We start from the raw sequence: 25,000 nt of genomic DNA, 5'->3' as shown, positions 1-25,000 counted from the left end.
AACATGATGGCTTCCCGCTGGTTAATATTCAAAAATGAAAGATCCAGTTCTCCGTCGAATCTCGCTTCCCATCACTTCCCCGCGGAAAAATAAGAGCTGTATCCGAGATGCACCTGTGTTAAGCGGGCTCAAACCAGTCTCAACACTTTGAAGATATGCCCTCTTTAGGTTTCGTACTACTATGGTGTATCACGTATAACAGATATTTTGATCTAATTTGGAGAAATACAAGAAAAGGTTTCTACAATTTACGTTATGGATCTAAAACATTTTATTGTTCACTTTTACTGCTGTACTTTTCTATTACATGGAATCGTTCAGTAAGTCACCTAGGAGCTTTAATAACTCTTCTTTAGAGTTCCTCGATATTACAAATTACTAAAAATTAACATTCAAGCCTAGGGTCGTTGTCTACAGTTTGCTGTATTCAACGGAAATGGAACGACATTCATATTTTCAATCCATCGTCCCAGCTCTTCCCTCTGGGTGTTGAGTTGCAACGTCAAACGTGAATTAGAATTATGGAAAAACACTGAATACTCATTCCGTAAACCACACAGATCTCTCAACATGTCTTTCAATGTTCGTCTCACTTCTCTTATCTTCCAGCAGTAGATAACTGGGTTTAACGATGAATTGAAAAAAAATAGAGTTATGAAGGTCTTCATCATAAAAAAATATAGACTTGGTGTTTGTCTCACCAGAATTTTCGAACGCGCGAATGGTGCCCCGATCATATACGGGAAATAACAAAGCACTGATACCAGCTGCACCCAAATTGCACTGTACACTGTCTTCCTGTATCGTGTTATATTTAGCGGAATAGTATGATTTGCTGAGGCCTGAGAACTATCTCGAACTTGACTTTCATGATGACGCAGCTTGGTAAAGATTCCGGTGTAACAGTAGATGGGTACTATCACACAAAGTAGTATGGTCGTGAATTCAAATATGTCATATGCAATTTGCTTATAAAACCTAAACGCAATGCTGAAACTTGGAAATACCCACAAGGCAATCATAGTTACATATACTCGCTTGAGAGTCACAACTTGTCTGTACCTGAGTCCTAACAAAAGAGCCAGATATCTGTCCAAGCTTATGGCGGCTATTGTCAGCAACGACACTAAGACCAACGCAATGTCCATTAGAGTGCATGCAAGAAAGGTGTACTGACATAATTGCCATCGTTGGTACACAAAAGACAGCAAGTTAGTAACAAAAAGAGGTTGAAGAAGGCCAACCAGTAGATCACTTGCTGCCAGACTGCGTAGCAATACTTTGGAAGGCGGATGAAGCGAGGTCTCCTTTTGAAGGGCGACGAGGATCAGAGAATTTCCCACAATTGCAGTAACTGAAAGAATACAGTTGAACACTGCAAGACATATTAAATGGTTGTTCATTCCTACAGTCAATTCCACCGAACAAAACACTGAATCAGTAAATACCTCAGTCATCGTTATTTTACCACCGTCGACTGGTCTTTGTGTAGTACACTGATCAACTATACCTGAGTTTTCGGGCTTATTAGCATTTACCGACAGTTGGCAGACATTAATTGATGGTTTATTTGATCAGTTTAGTAAGTATGGGTAGTTTTAAAGAGTAAATGAATAATATAGTAAAATTTGAATATATATAAGAAGAAAACTAGTAAATGCGTCTGTTAATGGTAAAGACTGGGTCACTTATGCCTCTATTACTGCAAAATTATTTAAATGTAATGCAGCTGTTTAGAGGGTAGTTTTTTTCTGTGGTATAACTCAAGCAGCGCATTGTAATTATAGAGAAATGGCTAACCATGATCCTTAAAATGGCCGAAAATACTGTTTTTACTGTTTGAGGTTTTGGTGTTTGTTGCCAGTAGCTTTAAGTAAGCAGTCCCTGACCCATTTCGCATAAAGTGGCGGTGGCCTTTCTGGTTGAGTTTGTAGTCAGACTAATGACCTTATTTACTGCAAAATGAATTGAATATGATGCACTTGTCTAGAGGAAAAGATCTATTGTTCTGGTAACCGTAACTTTACCAAGGCACAGAAGTGATAGGGAAATGGCCACCTCATCGACAAAATGACCGAATAATACCGTTTTTATTGTTTCAAGTTTTGCTTCTCTTGGGAGGAGCTTTATCCGAAATGCCCAACCGATATGCGTACTTCTTCCCTTTAAACATTCCAAATTAGTTGAAAGGGGCTCTCCCAAATACACCAACGAACATATCTCCTTTGTGGACTTTTCTTTTCTGGGGTTAGACTTGTACAAGGTTTTTTATTTCTTTTTTTTTTTTTTTTCGTTTAATTTCGAAAACAAATATCGACTTCAAAGGCTTATCCACTCCGGCAAAACATGAGTGTTTAAAAATATAAGCGCTCCTTTTGACAATGAGTCTGCAACCGCCGGTTGAATTAATGGTAGTTTAGCAATTAAAGCAAACGATATTTTTTTTCCCTCTTGAGTTCAGGCTTTTCTTATTTTGGCTTTTGATGTTTTAAAATCTATTCCAGTTCCATTTCATTACGTTTCTTTTAACATTTGTCTATCTCGGTTTTTTTCACCTTTTTAGCACATGCTTTCTTTGCGTAAAACAAGAACTTGATCCACAAATACTTTTTGAAGTACTTGCAGCTGTCCCTATGATAAGTTAAGCTTCTTTTCACTATCGCGAAAAAAATAATAATAAAAAACCTCAAAGGTGAAAAGTGGGGTTTCCCATTGAAAATAAGTTATCAACAAATCATGGGACGTTTTCACGTAATCTAACCCTTTATTTAGACTCGTGTCAAATGAATAACGTCAGGAAGTTCTAAAGCTTCTGCACCTTCACTTTAAATATGTATTGCGAAAATAACCCTCACTTATGTTACATCTTAGTCACAAATGAATGCACTCAAATACCGTATGAGGCATTTTTGACATATTAAGAATTAAAGGAAATTAATATCACGCACCAAAGTAGAAACTCTCATCTCATGCTTAATTTGGGCAGAAAAAGTGCCATAAAATCAGTCTCCGAAGACAAACGGTATTTGGGGGTAGTGCAATCGTCGGGACAGAAAGTCCTAGAAGTTGTAATTTTGGCGTCACTAGGCTTAGCTACATAATTCCAAAAAATATGACAATTTCAAGAATAATGTTCTAACATGTTTCACCTGATGTGTTAGAAACTTTTCACAGGCAAAAACGTTTTACAAAACGTTTTTGTTTGTATTCCAACCTACCATGAGAGGGGTCAGTCTGTTCATATCCTTTCCTTAGCAGCGGCTATTCACCAAAGTGGGTCCTGCAGTGCGTCTAAGCAGCTGTTTCTCGACGTAGTCTTTGTTTCATAGCAAATATGGCAGACTGCAAATTCTTGTGAGGAATGTGAGCCATCTACTAGCTTAGCAGAAGCGAGAGAGAACCAAGTTGTTTCACTTCTAGACCGTCTTAGACCACCCGATGGTAGTGATTTCTCGAGAAAGAGAAAAATCAATGTAAACAGAGGCGGAAAAGGAGGGAATCGACGAAGTGTTTCTATGAACGAGAGGCCTAATTACGCACAACCGGTGTCAGCCAAGAAACGACTTAAAGAGTTCAGTAAGGAGTCTTTTAAAGTGGCTAGCAATACCGTTCTTTTCTGTCAGGCTTGTAAAGAAGACATCTCTGAAGAAATCAGCTATTAAAGGCCATATTACGAGTAAGAAGCACAGTGCAAACAAAGAAAAGCTTGCCAAAGCAAAGACAAGCGAAATGGACATTGGTGAAGCTTTGGGCAAGTTTGGCAAAGAACACCATTAGAAAGGAGAAACGTTACCCACGGCTACTAGAGAATATCGAGTAAGCTTGAAGAGTGGGACTCCCCTTAGGCGACTTGAGTACTTTAGACATCTTTCAAGACGCAGGTGTGACCCTCACCTCTCCATCAAACATGCGAGAGCTTATCCCTTTCATCCTCGAAAAGGAGTAAAAATCTATTGCCAAAGAGCTACGGGGAAAGGATGTATCAATTGTATTTGATGGAACGACTAGAGATGGGGAAGCTATGTTGATCCGTTATGTCCATGAAGTGGAAGTCAAAATGCGCCTGGTGCGATTTCAACTCGTTAAGAGCTCTGTTGATGTTGACGAACTTGCCAGGCCAATTATTGACGTTCTGCACCGGAAGCTGGATGTTCTTCAAAACAACCTGGTGGCTGCAATGAGAGATCGCGCCCCAGTGAACAGTAAGGCTCTTAGAACAGTGTCTATTCTGTACCCAAAGATGATGGACATCGGGTGTATCTCCCACTTTTTAGGTCGTGTTGGTACCAAATGTGTCATCCCAGTCGGTTACATCATTTATGTCGTCGTGGAATGCCATGTTTACCACCAGCATGAAAGCAAGACGGGCTTTCAAAAACATCACAGGACGAGGAATGCCAAGATAGAAGGCCACTCGATGGTGGAGCCTCTGGGAATGTCTCAAAGTGGTGTTTGAGGAATGGAGGCACGTCCCAGTATTCCTGGCAAGTGACGAAGAATTTACCCTACAGAACTCAGACTAGAGATGGCAGTGTTGATGGAACTTGAGAGGTTCGTTAAAGCACCGTACACTTTGGAAGGGGATGGCAACCTTGTCTTCATTGCCTATAAAAAGCTTCAGCAGCTTAAAGCATTTATCCAAGTTGAGAATTATGCAGCCCTGACGGCTGCAGTGCAAAAGATCTTTCCTCTCAGCCCAGCCCTACAATACCAGTGGTACAATTATGGGCTCCACCAGTCCTTGTTTACATGTTTCCTTAACACCATGACAACTGATCCAACCGTGCCACAGTCTGTGGAACTATTCAAAGCTGCACAGCTCTTCAGTTCAAGATACGTTAAGATATCAAGGCCAACTGCCACCGATTTCGACTGCCTGACGGTTATGCCGTTCCTGAGTTTGGCGTAATACGACGTAATGCGACGTATATGACGTAATGCAATATCTGAAGGATGAGCTCCCAGATTACATTGCCAAGGCCAATTCTATACCTGATGTCTTCGACGACTTGACTGACACGCTGCCTTGCTAGAAAGCTACCGCGCAGGATCTACCATGTTGGGCTGATGTTGCGCAGAAGATGGTTCTCGTACAACCGTCATGAGCTACTGTAGAGCGGGTTTTTTCCTTTGCTGGTCACCATGTTTGGAGACTAGCAGCATGAGGCCCTCGAAGATTATCTTGAGGCAGCCTTGATGCTACGCATAAATAGTTGCTAGTTTGGAGGCTAAAGCAACATGTTGATAGTTCTGTATTTTGTTGATTTGGAAAGCAGCACAACGGAAATACCTTGCGGCAAGTTATGTTATTATTAAAGTGACTGATCAGAGCTCGTCAGAGTTCAGTGTGAAGGTTTTACCTTGAAGTCATTGTACGGTATTTTTTCCTGTCGATTCAAGAGAAAGTTTACTTAGGACATTCATTTAAAAAGAAAAATAAATACATATATAAGCAAATGTAAAATGATGTTTTAACCAACTTTTAAACACTGACAATAAATGATGTTTTACGATTTGCAACTCATTGTTTCTTGTTGAAATTTATAAGAATTTTCGAGAGTTTTAGAGAGGCTTTGGAGAATTTTAGAAATATTAGAGAATTTTACAGCTTTTGTTTGGGAAATTCCGGAAAGAATTTTGGTAATTTGTTTTGGGAATAATGTAGCTAAGCCTAAAATAAACCCCCAAAAAATCGACCTTGAATATTTTGCGTGCAATTCACGGTCCGCTTAGTAACCCCGCCCCCTTTTTGAAAGCCAATTATGCTGAGCCAATCAGCCTTCGGGAACGTGATAAGGTAGCAGATCGCGCGTGAAGGCTGTCAATTGACATCCAACCCTTTCAAGTGCGATTGACTGGATACGTCAATCATTTTCGTGAGCAGATTATGGCGGGAAACAAAGAAAAGCGATTATTTAATTTTTCAGAATTTTTTCAAGTTCGGGAAAGTATACTTCACAGCCCACCGATTCAAGATTTACACAAAACAAAAAATTTGAGCGAGACGCCCAAATTTACCTTTACCGAGACCTTAAGTGCAGGAGTACACAACCAGTTGATATATCTTTCAGTCAACAATCGTCTTGGAATTACTGCAGTTGTGGGAAAAACTTTAATCCTGATCGCCCTTTAAAGAGAAATCTACCTCCATCCTGCATCCACCTACCAAAGTCTTACTTCGCAGCCTGGCTGCAAGTGATCTTTGTTTCGGTTTCATTGTCACTGAATTCCTCTACGTTACTCACTAGATATATTTCGTGCGCACACGGCTAGAAATATGTCACTACTTAATTGTTGCTCATTCTTTTTGATTGGAGTTTCACTGGCTACAATAACCGCTATCAGTGTGGACAGACTTCTGGCTCTGTTGTTCGGACTCGCGTTCAGAGAGGTAGTAACCCTCTAGCTAGCAAATGTAACTACAATTGGACTTTGGCCTTATTCAAGTGGCAACACTGCTCTTTGGTTTTACAGGCGCAGTGCTTGGAGAATATTTTCGTCTGCGAATATACACCTCACCGTTTTATGGCCGCCATCTTGTCTGGGATGCAAACACGGATTTTGCTGAATTGAACCGCTTTAGCGCCGCTAAAAAGAGACAGATTTCCAACTTTTGTGACTATTTTAAATAGTTTTATTGATATCATTACTTCAACAGAAAAAAAAAATTAAGGAAGGTATGACGTCTAAAAATTCGAATAATAAATCTTCTCATGTTGCCTTTAATTTCGCGGCAATTTGCCATGATGATTTTAAACACGAAGACGCACTATAAAAGGGGGCGCTTCACGCACTACTTTTGTTCAAATTCATTCAATTCACGACTGATTAATTATCCAAGATGGTGATCAACAAACAGCAACACAGAGACGGAAGCCCGAAAAGATATTTCTAGCGTGAAAAAAAAAGGGACTGGGAATTTGAAAAAAGAACGACAGATAACATTTTATGGCATATTACGGACACATTGCCATAAGGGGCCTTTTTATTGAAGAAATTATCAAAGAGCTCTCGTTTGCGTCCACGGTTGATTGATAAATCATTTGCATGTGCCTTTTAAAGTCCCGCGCACGTCAATGCGCACGTCAACGGTGACTGACGAATGAGCCTCGATCTTCCCAGGGAAGACTTCCTTATATAGCGCGCCTTCGTGTTTAAAAGGGTTGGTACGAAATCTTACAAATTCGATTATAGTCGTTGTAGCCTGAATCTGTTCTTTTTATTTCATGAAAATAATCTCAGTATAAATGCCTATCACTGTGTAAATCTGTCTCTTTTTAGCGGAGCTACTGCGGTTCAAAGACGGCTAAAATCCCATACATTTACTGTAAATTTAGCCGTGTCTGCCCATCAACCAAGATGGCGCCAAAAACAGTGAAGGGTCTATTTCTTCTACTGTTACACGAGGATGTTTCTAAAATTTCGTCACCATCAACCTCAAGTTCGTGGGAATGTTCAGGAACAAGCGAATAAAAAGAGAATACAATTAATGTACCACGATACATAAAGAGAGTAAGTACATCAGTTGTGGTCCCAAGCCCTTATCCAGAGATAACAAAGAGAAAGTCATTCGCTTTTTTTCTCGCATTTAATGCCGCATTGACTCTCGTGTTTTTCATTCAACTCATCATTATACCCAATTCTGTACTGCTGGAGGATCGAAGAAGTGAAACAATTAGTGAAAGACTCCTTGAGGCAATGGATCAATTAAAGATGTGATTTGTGCTAGCGAAATGACAATGTATTTGATTATTGCGAGTCACGCTGGCACCTTTGGTAAGGTCTTTAAATAATCAGATAACTTTCTCCAGATACTTATAATAATAATAATAATAATAATAATAATGATGATGATGATGATGATAAGTAAACAATAATAATAATGATGATGATGATGATGATGATGATGATAAGTAAATAATAATAATAATAATAATAATAATAATAATAATAATAATGATACTGCTAATAATAATCATAATAAAAGTAACCTAATTTAATTCTCAAGGTTATTTAGCCCAGCACGAGTGCTCTACCAATTGGGGAGACTACAAATCAACTGAAATAATTTCAAATCAAATCAAACGGCGTTGGTTTTTGAGGAGAGTGGAATACCGGAGTACCCGTGCAAAAAACCTCTTGGACCAGAGTAGAGAACCAACAAACTCAATCAACATATGGCGCCGAATCCGGGGATCGATCCCTGACCACAATGGTGGAAGGCGAGTACTCTCACCACTGCGCCAGCCCTTCTTCTCTATAAGCAACTTGTTACTAGCAGATATTTTTTGTCCATGTTGACTCAGGTATACTCGGAAAAAATCTGAGTGTTTCTTTGCAAGAGTCAAACATACGACGATCTTCCAATTGATAGTTCGGTTGCTCTACCACTTAGTTATAGGAAACTCGCGGGGCCTGGGCCATAAAATTAGATTTATGTAACAATTGCCCCGCCATACTTCTAGGATCGGGCCATTTCCGAGTTTTTGTTTGTCTCGGTTTCGAAGTGAGTCTTTGTGCTCAACTATTGAAAGGGAAATGAGTTTAATTTGCATAAGAATACGCAAATCGTTACATTTGAATGGGTGTCCACTAGGACTCGCTTTGGAACTGAGGCATGCAGTGTATTTGCGATTGTACTGAAAGATATCGTAAACAACAGCGTTCCCACCACAATTTAGCGCGTAAGGGGATTTCTTCTTCAGATGCCTTCTTTATGCGAAAAGCAACAAACTGGCGTCATAAGTATGACCAAGAGAAAATGCGGGAACAGAGAGGGAGGCTCCCGGTCCAGCCCTTGGGATATGTCGTGTAAGTCTTCGTTCTAGCGGAAGTCTGTATTCCGAGACGTCCGCATGCAGGCTAACCTTGGTCTGATGTTTGAAAGAAAATAAATATTCATCAGCCTTCCAACGTGCGCCGCCATTTTCTCTTTTCACTAAGAACCTGTGAGCGAGGCAAGACTGCATGCAGACGTCTCGGAAGACAGACTTCGGCTTGTCTAAAAATAGCTTTCGTGGACATAACATATCCCGGCCAACGCCCTGAGCCTCCCTTTCTGTCCCCTCAGTTTCTCTTGGTATGACACATCCTGGGCTTCCGATGCTTAAAAACAAAAATTATAGATAAATAAATCAAGACATATGGCAAAAGTGGTCCTCGATCCTTTTAAAAAAGCAGTGGTCCATCACTTTAATATTTCGAATTTGTGAAACTGACCAGATAGCACGGCTTTTAACCCTATCAATCAGGAACATCCGCCCTCGTAGAAGTATAAACGATAATCAGTCGTAAGTATAATGTTACTGATTTCTATGTAAAGTAAAAGTTTGATTTAATTAACAATGTGGTTTTTGCTTAACCTATGACACAGACATCCTTTTAAAAAAGTGCAACCTGTTTCCATGTATTTCATGTGTTTTACGAAGCATAGGAAGTTTCTTAGGCGCCATAGGAGTGTAAGAAAACCTATCCCATTTAAACAACTGCAGTTTAATTCACTTTCAGAGGCCGAAACTACTTAAAACAGGGCAGGTTAATTGGTGCGAACGATTACGATAAAACGTTTTTTTATTTCCACTGCAAGATGACAGATGTTCTCGAAGTCAATTAACTAGACGTTATGTTCTTGAACACCGCATGCAGTTCACCGCACTACCCAACTATACCACCCCTATGAAAGAAGTGTTCTGCTTCAATAGGATCCAAAGCTGTGCGCGTGCGCCAGTGCGTTGCAATGAGTATAATCATTAAGTGTTCTACTTTTGTATATCACCACTGATGAGTGCTATAAAATGGGCCTTCTACGCTTAAAAGAAACCTCGATGACAGACGAATATTCCTTGGTTTTTTTAGAAGCTGATGACTCACACAGTTGCCGTAACGTCTTCTAAGAAGATTTAAGACAAGTGCAGATAAATAAATATAAAATAACTCGTTTTCGCCTTTATCTATCACATGCCCAAAATGGCATACGACATCTTTCAAGTTTCAACCCTAAAAATAATTTTCAAAAATCCCTCTTATAATAATAATAATAATAATAATAATAATAATAATAATAATAATTTATTCATTTCTAGTGCGCATCTTAACTTGACTATGATCACATGCGCATTCTTAAGTTATAATTACGAGAAATAATGGATAAATACCTAAGTATTAATCTAACATATTAATTTTTTTTTACCCGAGCACTCTGTTACTATCCCTATCTTCGAAAAGAAAACGTCTTCACAAAGATTTCAGAAAATTGTTTGCCTTCGGGATAGTAATCCACGATTTCCGTCGAATTTCATCTTGTTGCCACGGCAACGGCACAAGGCAGTGATGACAAGTAGTCAATCTCCGTAGATTCCTCCCTTTTCGTTTTATTTCCTGAGCTGAACGACAATGTTTCTTCTTTGCTTGTATGAATCTTTCTATACCTAAAAGAGACCTCGTTGTTAAAAACTGTGGCATAATTATGTCTTCTAGAAAGATCTATGACAAACTGGAGTTGAATAAATATAAATACTTCACGTTCACCTTTATCACATGGAAAAATGGCAAAGTTCGTCATTCAAGATTACAGATGGACCTTTCTACTCTACAAACAAGTTTCAAAAATCCGTCTTTTTAATTTTTATCATAACAACTGTAACATGTTACTATTTCTTCGGTACTAAGATATAAGGATTTTTTGCATTCAGGCATCAGGAATTCAATTTTCGTGTTACCATGGCAACGGCGCTCGACAAAGATGGGTAGAAGTCGTTCTCGGTTAAGTGTTTCAAAGCTGTAAAAATCGTGTATGGCAAGGTAATTGAGTCATTGAAAGTATACTTGAAATACGTCCCTCCCCTGATAGTTTTATTCTCTGAGGCGGCAATGTTTCTCCTGGAAAGGCTGTTGCCATGCATTGACGGAGCTATTGTCACATAATGAAGTAGACGAAATGTGGTAGTGCACCTGGTCTTAGTCACTGACAGTGACGTGATGTGTGTTTCGCAGGTTAATTAAACCTTAATATTTGCCGATGCAATTAGCTCTGCAAAACAATTCTAAATGTCGGAGAGTGAAAATTCCTCCATAAAAGGCATACAAAAAAAATATTTTTAAAAGCTTCGATACTTTGTCAATACTGGTTTTCCTTCTTATTCAAAGAAAAGTGCTAAAGTTGCGCTATTCCACCAATTTGTTGCCTGCGAGGAAGCTCTCCCGAGGGGGTGGGGGTAAATTGTTTCTTTAGTTTGCAGATGGATTTGTCTTTCTGTGAAACTCGTGTAAATGTTAACGACTGATAAACTTCGATGAAAAGCACTTTCATCAATGCATGGCGGCAGGCTTAAAATTAACAGGAGTAACATAAAACGAAATGAAGAAAGTTCTATTTTCAGTACGCTTCCAATGATTCTAACACGTTGATAAACACGATTTTGAAGATTTACCGAGAGCGACTTCTTATGTAAATGTAAATGTGCGCTTTAATAGTTGATCGCTCCCTACAAGAACTTTTCAGGATCAACCGGCTCAACGGTATCGGACCGAATGCATGTGAAGGCGCCCACGGCTTCCGCCATACGATCCATGTGTGATCTCGCATCACTGCAAACCCAGCCAGATGTAATTAACTGAGATTCGATTTTGAGGACGGAGAAAAACTGGAGTACCCGGAGAAAAACTCTCGAAGCCAGGTTGAGATCGACTGAAAGTCAGCCCACTTACCACCCAAGGGTTGAACCTGGATCAAAAAGGTGGGAGGCACGATTGATGACCACTAAACCAAGCTGACTCCCAAATGAGTCGTTGTCGTGCCGTTGCCCCGCAACCAGAGAGAGCTTCCTCGAAAGTTAACCAATTTGGGAACAAACCTTTGAAAATCTGACAAATTATTTTCGAAGACACAGGTCATGGCAAAATTTCAAGTGTCAAGCTAAATGTTTCATGGAGCTCTCATCTTTTGAAACATGATCCAACAGAAAAGATTATTTTTGTTCGTTTATGTAAAGATTATTTATTTGAACCAGTCGGAAAGTTATCAAATGTGACAGGAGCATGATAAATTACCCTTATTTCTTGCTTAAGCAGCTGCATCATATTTAAATAACTCTCCCATTACAGGGTCATTAGTAAAGACTTCTCAACAAACTTGCCACACGTTGATTGGTGTGCGATGACGCAATAAAATATCATTTTCTGGTGTTAATAAACGTCGCTAAATCCAGAGCGGTCTTAAACATATTTAAAAGTCGTTTGGTAAGACAAGGTCATTACATTGAGGTGAGGTAGTAACAATGAAGGATCTCACACAGTTCAATCAGTCCTTGTTTTGCTCGGCAGAGTTAATTGAGGGTTTACAGAACCACCTGCTAAGTCTTTCAGTCTTCAACATTGCTATTGCAATTTCTACAATTGTGGGAAATACTCTGATCCTGATCGCCCTTCGCAAAGGAACCTCTCTTCACCCGCCTTCCACAGTTTTGCGTGGCAGTCTAGCGGCCAGTGATCTCTGTATTGGCTTCATGGAGCTTCTTTACGTCACTTACTTACTGTCTTTGACTCACGAACGCTCTCAAATATGTCGACACATCGTTCCCGTGCGTTCCATAGCGATCACTATTTCATTTGCGGTGTCGCTGTTGACAACAACTGCCATAAGCGTGGACAGACTTCTGGCTCTGTTGTTAGGACTCAGGTACAGACAAGTTGTAACCCTCAAGCGAGTGTACGCAGTTGTAATCGCCATTTGGGTTTATCCAAGTGTCGGCTTTTCTCTTTGGTTCTACAGTCACTTTCTATGGAAATTGTTTGCAGCTTCGAATATAATATTGTGCCTGATAATTGCCATTTACTGTTACAGCAGGATTTTCCGCAGGCTCCGTCGCCATCAAACTCAAGTTCGTGGTAACGTTCAGGAAGAAGCGATTCAAACAATTCCACTGAATATAACAAGATACAGAAAGTCAGTATTCATGGCAATGTGGGTGCAGCTGGTTCTAGTTCTTTGTTATTTGCCATATACTTTTGTGGCTCCGTTTGCATTCCAAAATATCCAAACAAACGTGGAACGATCTTCAGCTTCTTTTTTGGCATTGCAAACCACTGTAACTCTGATTTTTCTAAACTCCTCACTAAACCCAATTTTGTACTTTTGCAAGATCAAAGAAATGAGACGAGCCGTTAAAGACACGTTGAGACAACTTTGTTGTTCTTGAAGCAATTAGTCTAGAATTAGCTCAAGTCGATCAGTAGTCAAAGGTGTTGAATGCTAGCAAAATAATCTCGCTTACAAAGTCGATTTGGGCATGATCCAAGAAAAAAAAAATCCTACATTCTCCAAGGGAGAATCAATTATTTGATTCTTCTCATTAAAGACAGACGCATCATTTCCGAAGTTTCAAGTTCCTTCTTGCTTAATTGGCCCCATGATGAAACATTACGGAATTAAAAATTAAACAAGCGCCGGTTATTCGCTCGAAATTTAGCCATGTTTAGAAAAGAATCTCAATTAGGAGCCATGAGGTGAAGCATAATGAATTACTTCTTAGGGTTACAGAAAGCGCGGTTGGCATACAATCCTTTTGAGATGCTGGTAACATACTTACGCTAATAGTCAGTGCGGGACATTAATTTACTCACTAGTTTTAGAGTAGAGATGCGCCTCGGGCGATCACAGTACAGCACGTGAAACGTGAAAAGCCCGATGTAGTTTATGTGAAACGCGTGATCTTAGCCCTTCCCCCCATACTCCCCTCTGAGTAGAGACACGGCTAAGGGCGATTACAGGTCGCAAGAACGTTTCCTAGTTCGAATTACGCGGTAAAAGGAATAAGGTCGTCCCTTCGCAGCTACAAACTGCCAATTTACATTTCTGCCAAAGTAATTGGTGATAGAATTTGTAAATTATTTGCTGACTTCGTACAATAGACCCGTCCACGATTTTTGGCGCCATCTCGGTTGGGGTACAAACACGACTAAATTTACAGTAAATGTATGGGAATGTGGCCGCCTCATAACCGCTGAAGCGACGCTAAAAAGAAATAGATTTCCAACTTTTGCCATTACTTTAAATAGTTTTATTGATATCATTCATTCAACAGAAAATAAGGCCGTTAAGGCTGGTATGACGTCCGTAAATCCGAATAATAAATCTTCTCATGTTGCTTCTAATTTCGCAGCAATTTGCCGTGATCGTTGTCCTTATTCTTCGTTCCCCTCTCATTTCGGAATGAAAGGCGATAAGAACTCGCACCCAACACCACTATCGCCCAAGATGCACTGTGCCCGCATCACGACCAAAATTGACCCGGGTGAGCCGAAAACACTGAAGAGCCAATCAGGAGCAAGCTTGTCATTTTAAAACACGCATATAGGGTAGGGGAGAGTAATGAAGGATAGGATAGAGATGATGTGTTGGAAATAAATTAATAAAATGAAAAAGCGATATCGAGAGCGTGTGTGTGTGTTTGAATATGTTTTGGCCATACACGTCATACACGCCAAATACGCCATTCATGTTGCATGACAATAACGTATGCTGTCCATGCACAATGTAAAGTCACTGGTGGGAAGGTAGTAAATCAAGGGTGATATTGGTTCCTTCAATGTATCATCCGAGATGCATTGCGCGCCACCTTGTCGTCGAAGAACTCTAAACATGGTCGGCCAGGTGGGGAGGCGGGAGTTAGCAGTATACCCGAAAAAAATTCGCCAAAATACCCAAAATTCATCCAAATATACCCAAAAGTTAATGGAAGAATTGTACTGACTGTATACCTGAAATTCAAAGAAAGTGATATACCGAATACCCGTATTTAAACTGCAATATACCGTATACCCGATTTAAAAATCCCCTGTATACCGTATACCCAAAAACCCTGGCCGACCCTGTCTAAATCTTGTTGTGCAGTTAACTCGACACCCAAGTTCTTTTTGAGCAAGGCGTGGATGGTGTTTCAAGCGTGTATAGCGTGTATGGACTGAAGTTTGCATAACCATGTCTTTGAAGTCCTTTTCCAGCATGGCGTGGATGTCTTGTTTAGGGTGTATAGCGTGTATGGACTGAATTTTCTCATTTAGGCAACAGCTAATGAACATTCTACTACTACTACTACTACTACTACTACTACTACTAATACTACTACTACTACTACTACTACTACTACTACTACTACTACTACTACTACTACTACTACTACTACTACTACTAATAATAATAATTATAATAATAATAATAATATATTTTTTTTTTTTTAAAATTAAATTCAATAATACTTTATTGGAGGATGATAATTACATTTTTATTTACAATAATAATAAATAATAAACTTTATTTCCAGATATAAAATTACAATAAATATACTACTTATTACAGTAATATATAATAATATATTATAATAATATATAATAATAATATATAATAATAATAATAAATATTTATTTTTTAAATATATTATTTTAATTATTGTTGTCAGTATTACTTGTTGTAAGGATATTCAGTAAGACACGCCATACACGCTAAACACGTCATCCACGCACGGACAAGTTCCAGTGGATTAGGTTCTTTGGATATTCAGTTAGATACGCCATACACGCTAAAGACGCCATACACGCCATGCTCAAAGAGAAGTTTGACGAGAAGTTTCAGTGGAGTAGATTGATTGGATATTTAGCCGATACACGGGCCGGGTACATGCTAAACACCCATACAAACCATGCTAAGAAAAAAGAACTTGGGGAGAAAGCTTTCCAGAACTTACTAATCTTTCCTCCAGTTTTTCTTTTCTCGTAAGGCCCACAAATTCTTCGCTTTTGGCCTGAAACTTTGCAGTTTTTTGCTTCCTCTCTTTTCTTGAAGACAGGATAAAACACCGGCATTCACAAAATGCGCATTAAGCCCCTAAGGTTACACTTTCATCCATTTCTTAACCTATCTCATTGATGTTCATGCCACACGGTCATGGCTCAGATGATATCTCCCATAAATAAATAAATAAAATAAATAAATAAATAAATGAATAAATAAAATCCATGTGCCCTGACTAAGGCGTGTATGGCGTCTTTAGCGTGTTTGACGTGTGTGGCCTGAATATTTTAGTGACATTGTAGCGAGTTCACCCCAACATTTGTAAATTAGCTTGGAAGGCGATGAAATGTTCCATTTTTTATGACACACCTTCCTCAGAGAAAACCTTTCTTTACATTCTTTCTTTTCAACATCACAGTTTATTTTCAATCATATTAACATGCATACCAACACCATAAACGAACTCGGAAACACATTTCATCAGAGACGAGTTCACCCTCGAATCGCCACTTAAGCCCATCGGCTAATGAGGGTTGATATCCTCTGTTCTCTTGGTATCGCATTACGCTACAACGATATAAAGGGCACAAAACCTCTTCTTCCAGGAAAGATGAGTAGGCCTTGCTCTCAACTCAGCGGTAAAGTGATACGGGATAAAGCCGAGTGCCATATAATAGGGTTGAACTGAGTTTTGTTTTGATATGATCCATCTGAAGTATACTCAATTGCAACTTGTTTGGTTTGTTTGTTTGTTTTTCTTGTTTGTTTGTTTTTTCCCGCGAGTTACAAGCCCCTAATAACAGTGGAGAGGTTTTCGTTTGAGAGAAACTTTAGTTCTGCCCTCTTCTTTAAAGAATCGGCCAACCTGCCTTTCTGAAAACGAAAATCTGGGTCTCTGAAAATAGCAGTCCATTGTCCGAATCCGTGCTTATCGATACCCTTTTTTAGAAAATCGTCTTCATCTGTCGTAAATCTCAACGGTCGACGTTGATGGCCCTGACTTAGTAAACGATTTGAATGCGGGGTATCGATTTTGGGCCGTGCGTTTTCAAGCCTTTTAGCAATAAAGGACCATTTTGTTCCCAAGTAGTATGAAAGCTCGTTCCGATTTCATCAAAAAGAACACAAAAAAGAGGAACAATCTGTTCTCGCTTTTCAAGAGGGGACCGTTCCAGAATCAAGAAGAGGAACGCCTCTGAAAAACAAAATGTGCTCAAACACATCGTTAGTTAAAAAGAAAGAGGCCAAAAAGCGACTAAAAGATCACTTTGTACAACAAAATCGAATACCGATGTTTTGCTAACGAAATAGAACAAAATTGAAATTTGGGAAATGTTATAGATGCTTTTAGAAGGGTTTGTTTGGAATCTTAAAAATTCGTTTATGGTCGTTGTATCCTGAATCTGTTATTTATACTTCATTAAATAATTTCAGTATAAATGCCTTTTAAAAGACACTATCACTGTGGAAATCTGTCTGTTTTTAGCGGCGCTACAGTGGTTGAAAGTCGGCCAAAATCCCATACATTTCCTGCAAATTTAGTCGTGTTTACCCCCCAACCAAGATGGCGCAAAAAACCGTGGAAGGGTCTATTATACGGCTTCATCATCGTGCAACTTAATAATCGATGGACAATAGACCTAGATGAAAATAACTTTTGAAATTTGTTTTACTTTATAAATGAAGTTTCATAGTCACTGTCACCACGTACTACCACAGTCAGCACCATCACCGATACTATTACCATTATCATTATTTTTTCTTTTTTAGTATTTAACAATCTTTACCGAGACGTAGTCGAGGTAAATATTCCCCAATATTTACTGAGCCTGAGGCGAATATTCGTTTTAGTGTAATTTTCAGCGGTGTATATCCATCAAGTGCAAAACAACGGGCTAAAACAAGATAAAAAGGCACGAAAAGTGCTTGATAGGCTTAGCAGCCGCGCCTCCAAAATGTTATATTCACCGGGCAGCGCGGTGAATATAACACTAAATTCTTATATTCACCGCTGAAAATTATCCTAAATAGATTTAGCCAAGCCTAAAAGCGGAGCTCCCGTCTCTAACCCCAGAAAGCAAATTATACGCTCTTTTTTTTTTTTTAATTTTATAAAAAACGTTTCATTTTGGATCTGAGGCTGAACGCTCTTATATAATTTGGCGTTGTTAGGCTGAAAACGTTCTTAAAGATGTTCTTAATTTTACACGGTACAGTTTTTCAATAACTGAAATCTTGCGGACGTGATTAGGAAACCTATCAAAGTGCTTGCTTTGATGGTGTTGAAGTTTTATATTTTGTAACGATTGTAAATTAGAACTGCTCATTAACTCAAATGTGTGTCATGCAATATGAAAATCATCGTTATGTTTTACTTTATATGCCGTTTTAAAAGTATTTGGTTTAATTTACATTTCTTTACCTTTATTTCTTGCTTTCATTTCAAATACAAACATCAAAATAAAACGATCTCAATCGATTCAGTCTCAACCTGAGGAATGTTCTTAATACTTTCTTATAATTTTGGTTATTCTTATCCTCAACGTTCATATAAAAAAGGTTCTTTCTTTCTTTCAGTTCTTTATTTTTCGAATAGGTATTCTTAACAAATTGGACATGCCTACAGGTAGCAGATGCTAATCTAGGTGGGTCATGTTATTGTAATATAATAAGGTAACCGGAAGTTGTTTTAGGTTATTGCATCATCATTATTGTACCCAAGGTGCTTAGCGAATAAAGTGTGGTGTTGTGTTAGCAATCCAAACTGGTGTAGTTTATTGCCTCAAACTATATCCTTGCTAATATGCATGTTACATTTATACAAAGGCAAAACTATTGTCAAATACTTGCGAAATGTTCGTGGCTAGTCTTACGCGGTGTTTCGTCTCGGCCAAGAGACTCTTCAGAGACCTTTAGAATTCAAAGGCAAACTCGTTGAGCATCGTGACCAAAGTCCCGTTCGCAAATTCTAGATGTTGACAGTCTGGCCCTCTGTAACTTACAGTTACAGTTATAAAAAAAGAGTGTATGGTGTTTATGGAAATAATTATTCTTCTACACAAAGTACAAAATTAATCGTCATTAGTTTGGCCAGTTTGCAGTGATCAAACACAGCTGATAGCAGTAAACAAACAAGCCTTGCAAACAATGACCAAAAATTTTAATCAACAACTTAAACCGAAATTAGATGCACAGTAATCTCTTCCACAACATTTTCCGTTTGACTGGCTCCCTCTCTCTTCAGTTCAGTACAACAGAAAAAAAATTTACTGTATTATTACTATTATCATTATCATTACCGTTATCGTTATATCGTTATCATTATCGTCATTATTACGTCTTTCCATCCACAGTGCACAATCACTGGTGAGTCCCAGTCACACCACAACAAGCAGTTTTAGCACTCCTGGGCCTAGTTGTTCGAAAGCCGATTAACTTAATCCAGGATTAGAGTAAACTTTTGTTTCATGTTTTCAACTTTTTGGTGAACATTTCTTTTGCTTTTTTTTTGTTTTTTTCAAGATTGACTTCCTCTAATGTAAAGCGTTGAACGGCAATTGGGAGTACAGAAATAAACTCCTTGGTTAATATTTAATCTGGGATTACCGTTAATCGGCTTTTGAACAACCGGGCCCTGCACGACTCTCCTTAGGTTTCTTGCCGATTCTGGAAAGATTGTCAGTCTTCTGCACCATGCACGGCCCAAAGCCCATATTAATATTTTTCCTTTTGCCCTCGAGATTCTCCGTTATACTACCCAAGGCTCCTATTACAACCGGAGTGACAGTCACTTTCTTCATTTTCCACAAGGCCTTCACCTCCACTGCAAGGTCTCGACAATGGGCAAGCAACGTCAATTATCTGATACTCTCTCTTCTTCTTATTGACCACTACAATATCTGGTCTATTGTGTGGGAGCGTTTTTTTTGTTTGTTTTGTCTGCTCGTACCACTTTTCTCCGCACTCCATGTTGACCTGTTTGCAGAGATTCCAGTGTATTGCTCTTTCAACATGATCCTTTCGCGAAAATTAAGGCTAGAAATTCCAGAAAAGCCACCCAATCCTATAAATGTCCTCCTAAAGTTTTACAAAAGGGTCATCCTTTAGATGAATGAAACCTCACGAATTTTGCATTAAGTTGATTTCTTTAATCTATGATAAGAGGTCTTCCCGTTCTATTCACGAAATCCCTTTAAGGGCCGATTTACACGGTGCGATTTTTGTCGCATGCGACAAGCTCACGACAGGCCTAAGACATGACTTACGATTGTCGTAGCGTTTTAAAACATGTTTTAAAATGCTACGACATTTTCCTGACGTACACAACAATCGTAAATCATGTCGTGGGCCTGTCGTAAGCCATTGTCGCATGCGACAAAAATCGTACCGTGTAAATCGGCCCTAAGTGGTGCCAACAGGAGTCCATAACCAGGAGTTTACACCTCCAAAACGAGGTCTATGCATAGTTAATGAATGAAGGGGTAGTTTCTAAAGAAACTGTGGTGCTGCGTCGGTGGGGAAGTAGTATACAAAAATTTGGTTTTATCAACGGAGTTGATAATGTCAATTGGCCACCGTACAGAGATTCTAAAAGCTGACGTTTCAAGCGTTAGCTTTTAGAATCTCTGTACGGTGGCCAATTTACATTATCAACTCCGTTGATAAAACCAAATTTTTCTATGCATAGTTAGTATGGTCTATGTAACGGCATTTTCACATATCGAGCTATTTTTAGACGAGTTCTAAAATAAGGCTGGCACGAGTGACCATTCTCAACCCCATGGGTAACAATTCCTCGTGCAAGACTTGTGATTAGCAGAAAAGGTCTAGTTTCGCGGGAAAATCAATCTAAAAATAACTCGGTCTGTAAACCGCCATTCCACAATACAATGAAGCTGTTACGCTCCTAGTCATGATGGGCTCCTGATCACATTCTCGTCACCAGAGCCTCGGATCTTATGTCTTCCAAGGACCTATTTGAACCTGTATGGCGCCCGCTGACTCCTCGTGCTAACATGAATGCACCAAACAGGGACACTTTCATTTTTCTTCACGAAAACCACACAACACCTTGATTCAGGGTTCCCCAGAGCCCTTCTCTCCCTCATTCAAGCGCAAAAGAGAAGAGAACTGGGGTCGAGATTGGTCCTGATCCCAGTTATGGTGACTGGAACATTAAAAAAAATTGCAGTGTCCGTGCATATTACTGGGGTGCCAGTATGGCAATCCCAGTCCCGTCACCCCCCTGCTAAGTGGTGTCTTTCTGCATAGAGTCTTCTGTGCGTATTTTGTTAGGTTTGTGGGGGTAGTGGAAATGCGTAGATTTCTCTGGTCGACACAGCAGAACATTTAATTAACCTGCAATGGCGTTAAAGTCATTGGTGGGTCTTTATGGAGCTCTAGAATGGAACGTCAATTGGATAAACAAGACAGGCGGTGAAAAATAAATATGTGGTCGAGCCGTAATCAAAGTGAGCTGAATTTCTAATATTTTACCAAGTGTAGTGTTATGTACAATACTGAAACCAAATGGAAAACTCTCTGGTAACTTATGGTTTAACAAAGACAGAGAAGGAATTGAACACCTTAAGTGGATCTGTGATCTCTGTTGTCTGGCTTTTTGTGATCTGTGATCCCTGTTGTCTGGCTATTTGTATATATTTGTACTCAATAATTGGAAATTTCACTAAATCTTGTTATATTTATTTTGGGCTCCACTCTGCACAGTCTTCAGGCAAAAGAATAATTGGAGCCGTGATAGCCAAGAATTATATGAAAGAAAGCTCCTGAAATTTATTTTGTTGCGTACGGTAATTTGACACGATTGGGTTTCATGTCTTCACGCACGCAATGAAATTGGAAGGGTTTTTTGCCTATTATAGCAAATATGTTGTTTGTTTCAATAACGTTTCGCTGGAGAAGGTGGCCTTTATGAATTCATCATCATGTTGTGTAATGTTCGAGTTTAACAAATTTGCATACGTGCGTTGAAATGTGCGTTGAAATGTGATACGCGAGGAGGAAGGAATTTTCTCTCTCTGACAAATGAGACCTCAGAAAAATATATGTTTTGTCAATACAGTGTAAAATGAAGTTTATATTGGAAGCCAAAAATATTTCTTTAACTTCCTGGTTAATCCAATTTATTGCTACGACTTACTAGTGCGAAGATTGTTTACATTAAACTCATGCTTTTTGCGAATATTGAGTGTCATGGAATCACATTATTTGCGTGACATAGCTCCTTCATCACGAAGACTTTCAACAATAATATCGCTTTACTCTAACCCAAAAACATTCATATAGTAAAAAAACGTCATATTTATTAACCATTTCTTTTGCTTTTGTGCTTGTCAGCATTGTCATTTGCGATCGCAAGTCTGTTTTGGTATTTCATAGATGTTTAGATTTTCAATTACATGGCCGCTCAACCTCGTGATTGTGTAAATACTTCACCCTGAAGTCAAAATAGATACGTTTCTCAGGAACTCGACAAAGAAGGCTTCCTGACCCGAAAAATGAAACGTAAATATTCAGTTAAATATTACAACAAAATTAAAAAACCAGAGACGGAAGTTTCTTGGCTAAAAAGTACGTTGTTTTACTCTGAAAACGATTAACATTCTTTCCCGTAGTTCATTCAGTTGACACAAGGTGATCACGTGCACCTTTATGGTTACCTAGCACGTGATCAATTTCTTCCTTTTGACACAACATCATGACCTTTCCCTTGATTCATAAAAGTCAGAGATTGCAGAAATTTTCGTGTTTTTACGATCGATTGTCATTAATCTATCGATGAGGATAGACCATTTTACAGTTGTGGCTAAGTTACCTGGCCTAAGAATGGAAGCGAGGCTGCCGGTGACCCTGTTTTGATACAAACCTTCGTGCTTTTGTAATGTTAATACGGACTAATTAGAATTACAACAACACAATTTACATGACAAAAGCAGTGGGGGCTGTATCAATTAGCCACTATCAAAAATACCATAATACTCTTTGTTTGTCCCTCCAAAATTTTGCATAAGCACTGTTTATATTTTCTCTTGGGACTTACAACGGTCCCAAGAGAAACTGGAAACAATGGTTATGTAAAATTTTGGAGGGCCAAACAAAGAGTATTATGGTATTTTTGATACTGGCTAATACAAGGTCACCGGCAGCCTCGCAGCCATTCATAGGCTAGGTCGCTGAGCAAACAACTGTAAAATGGCCTATTCGATTCAGAGTTATATATAAAAGCTATGTTATTTTTTTCTTCATCTGTCGTTTCGCTTGTCTGTTACTGTTAATTCCCGGCTTTTACGGTACTTTTTGGTGCAAATGTAAAGCCAAAAAATGTTTTGACCTGGCAACAGATTAGACTGAAAAGAAGAGGAATTATGAAGTGGAAACAGCATCTTCAGTCCTTCCTTAGTGTGTGCAATAAACGTTTGCTTAGTGCAACTAAAAGACATGCGTGAGATGCAGGAAAACGTCCGTCAGAGCAATTTTCAGTTAGTTTTTTTGCAGACTTTATTCAAAGAAGAAACCAGAGAATTTTTCTCAAGAGAGTGTTTTGTTATCATTAAACTGAATTACAAAAGCTTCAAAAACTAAAAGAACTCAAAATGGGAAAGGACATTACAAAATAACTAAACGTGTGAACGTGTGAGCCAAAGGGACACTGTTCAGCTGGCACGACGTATGGGTGACCCCTCAGATGGTCTTAATGACCACCTACTTGAAAAAAATTAACTGGAACGCTTCAGTTCAATACCACCCAATTCAGTGCCTTCTGTTTTTGTGTAACATGTATCACAGGCATCCCAGTGTACGCTTCATGGAGCGCACATTAAGGGCCGATTTACACGGCACGGTTTTTGTCGCATGCGACAACGGCTTACGACAGGCCCACGACATGATTTACGATTGTTGTGTACGTCATGAAAAAGGTCGTAGCATTTTAAAACATGTTTTAAAACGCTACGACAATCGTAAGTCATGTCTTAGGCCTGTCGCAAGCTTGTCGCACGCGACAAGAATCGTACCTTGTAAATTGGCCCTAACCCTTACTACAAATAATGACTCGGCAATTCTATTTATGCGCTTTTAATTAAAAAATCTTGAGAATGGAGCTATTTTTTAGCGTAGAGGCCTGTCCCTTGTTGAGACTAATCCGTGCTGTAAAGAGATTTTTACGACCCCTAAAATTAGACTTGGCTCAAACAGATATAGAACCACCATAATACACGTGATTTTTAAAGTTAACCTGGTTATTTCTAATGTCTAAGGATTAGGGGTTGTTTTGAGTAAAGATGTTTCCACCTGTTTTTGTTGTGCACGCTGGGATAGTTACAATGGCGAAAAGCACAAAGAGTTCAAGAAAACATTTCCCTCGTTTTCTCGATTCTGTACGAAGATCTTAGACAAAGGAACCCTTACATGTTGAGCCCAAAATTTGAAAGGTATCTATACAGGGAGAAACTTAGTAGATTTTTGCCATATATACATCTACGAAATGGGATCCAACCAGTACAGTTTGTGGAAAGTTACTTTAAGCTAAAGCACTCAAGAACAGCAAGACCAATTTGGATCCAAAAGTTAGCCGCATCACTTCTAACTTGTTCTGGATCATTATGACAGAAAACCTGTTATACGTATTTGATAGGTAAAAGGTGCCGAAACATCCGATATTTCTTTTTTCGAATTCATCGGGTGAGTGTAGGTTTAAAATCAAGAGAATATGTGGCAAGAGAGCGGTACCCTATATTTCGCACTATTCCAATGGTAATTGCTTGAAATCTATTATCACGTTCTGTGCAAGAGCGACGGTTTCAATCGAGTGACGTAAAGCCAAAACCAAAGTAATTACTTTGGCCAATCAAAAAGGACGGAGACAATCCAGTAAACCAATTAAAACTCGAAGTAATTACACGTAGCCGACAGAAAGCGCGGGAAAATGTACACGCGCGATCCACGATTGGTTATGGTTTCGCTTCTGATTGATGGAAAAAGTGGCGGGAGAACTTCAGTTGAACCAATCACTGAGTGAAGTAATGCAAAAACAAAGCAATTCGCTAATTAGCTTTAACTGCTCTATATTGCATGGGACACCTTATTGGTCATTCAGTACGAAGGTCAGGGGAACATCGGACAACAATAACCGTCGCATTATGGGAAAAATCTAAAAATAAATTCAAATAGTTATCATGGGGCACAGTGATTCGC

General features: G+C 39.0%; 2 protein-coding genes across 3 annotated transcripts in view; one reads left to right on the top strand and one right to left on the bottom strand.

Moving 5' to 3' along the window:
* Window positions 1–12,071: 12,071 nt before the first annotated feature.
* Window positions 12,072–14,416, top strand: LOC138026982 (melanocortin receptor 5-like). Its single transcript, XM_068874464.1, has one exon. The coding sequence runs from the start codon at window positions 12,276–12,278 to the stop codon at window positions 13,194–13,196; it is 921 nt and encodes a 306-aa protein (XP_068730565.1). The 5' UTR covers window positions 12,072–12,275; the 3' UTR covers window positions 13,197–14,416.
* Window positions 14,417–23,865: 9,449 nt separating this feature from the next.
* Window positions 23,866–25,000, bottom strand: part of LOC138026722 (delta(14)-sterol reductase LBR-like) — a 22,671-nt gene continuing 21,536 nt past the window's right edge. For both annotated transcript variants that reach the window (XM_068874170.1, XM_068874171.1), the window contains one exon: window positions 23,866–25,000. This exon is cut by the window's right edge and continues 294 nt beyond it. The gene's annotated coding sequence lies outside the window, so the exon portion shown is untranslated.

Source organism: Montipora capricornis, chromosome 12 (genome assembly GCF_036669925.1).
Source record: "Montipora capricornis isolate CH-2021 chromosome 12, ASM3666992v2, whole genome shotgun sequence".
Classification (NCBI taxonomy): domain Eukaryota; kingdom Metazoa; phylum Cnidaria; class Anthozoa; order Scleractinia; family Acroporidae; genus Montipora; species Montipora capricornis.
The sequence above is the reverse complement of the archived record's forward strand: the minus strand, read 5'-3'. Positions and strand labels throughout refer to the sequence as shown.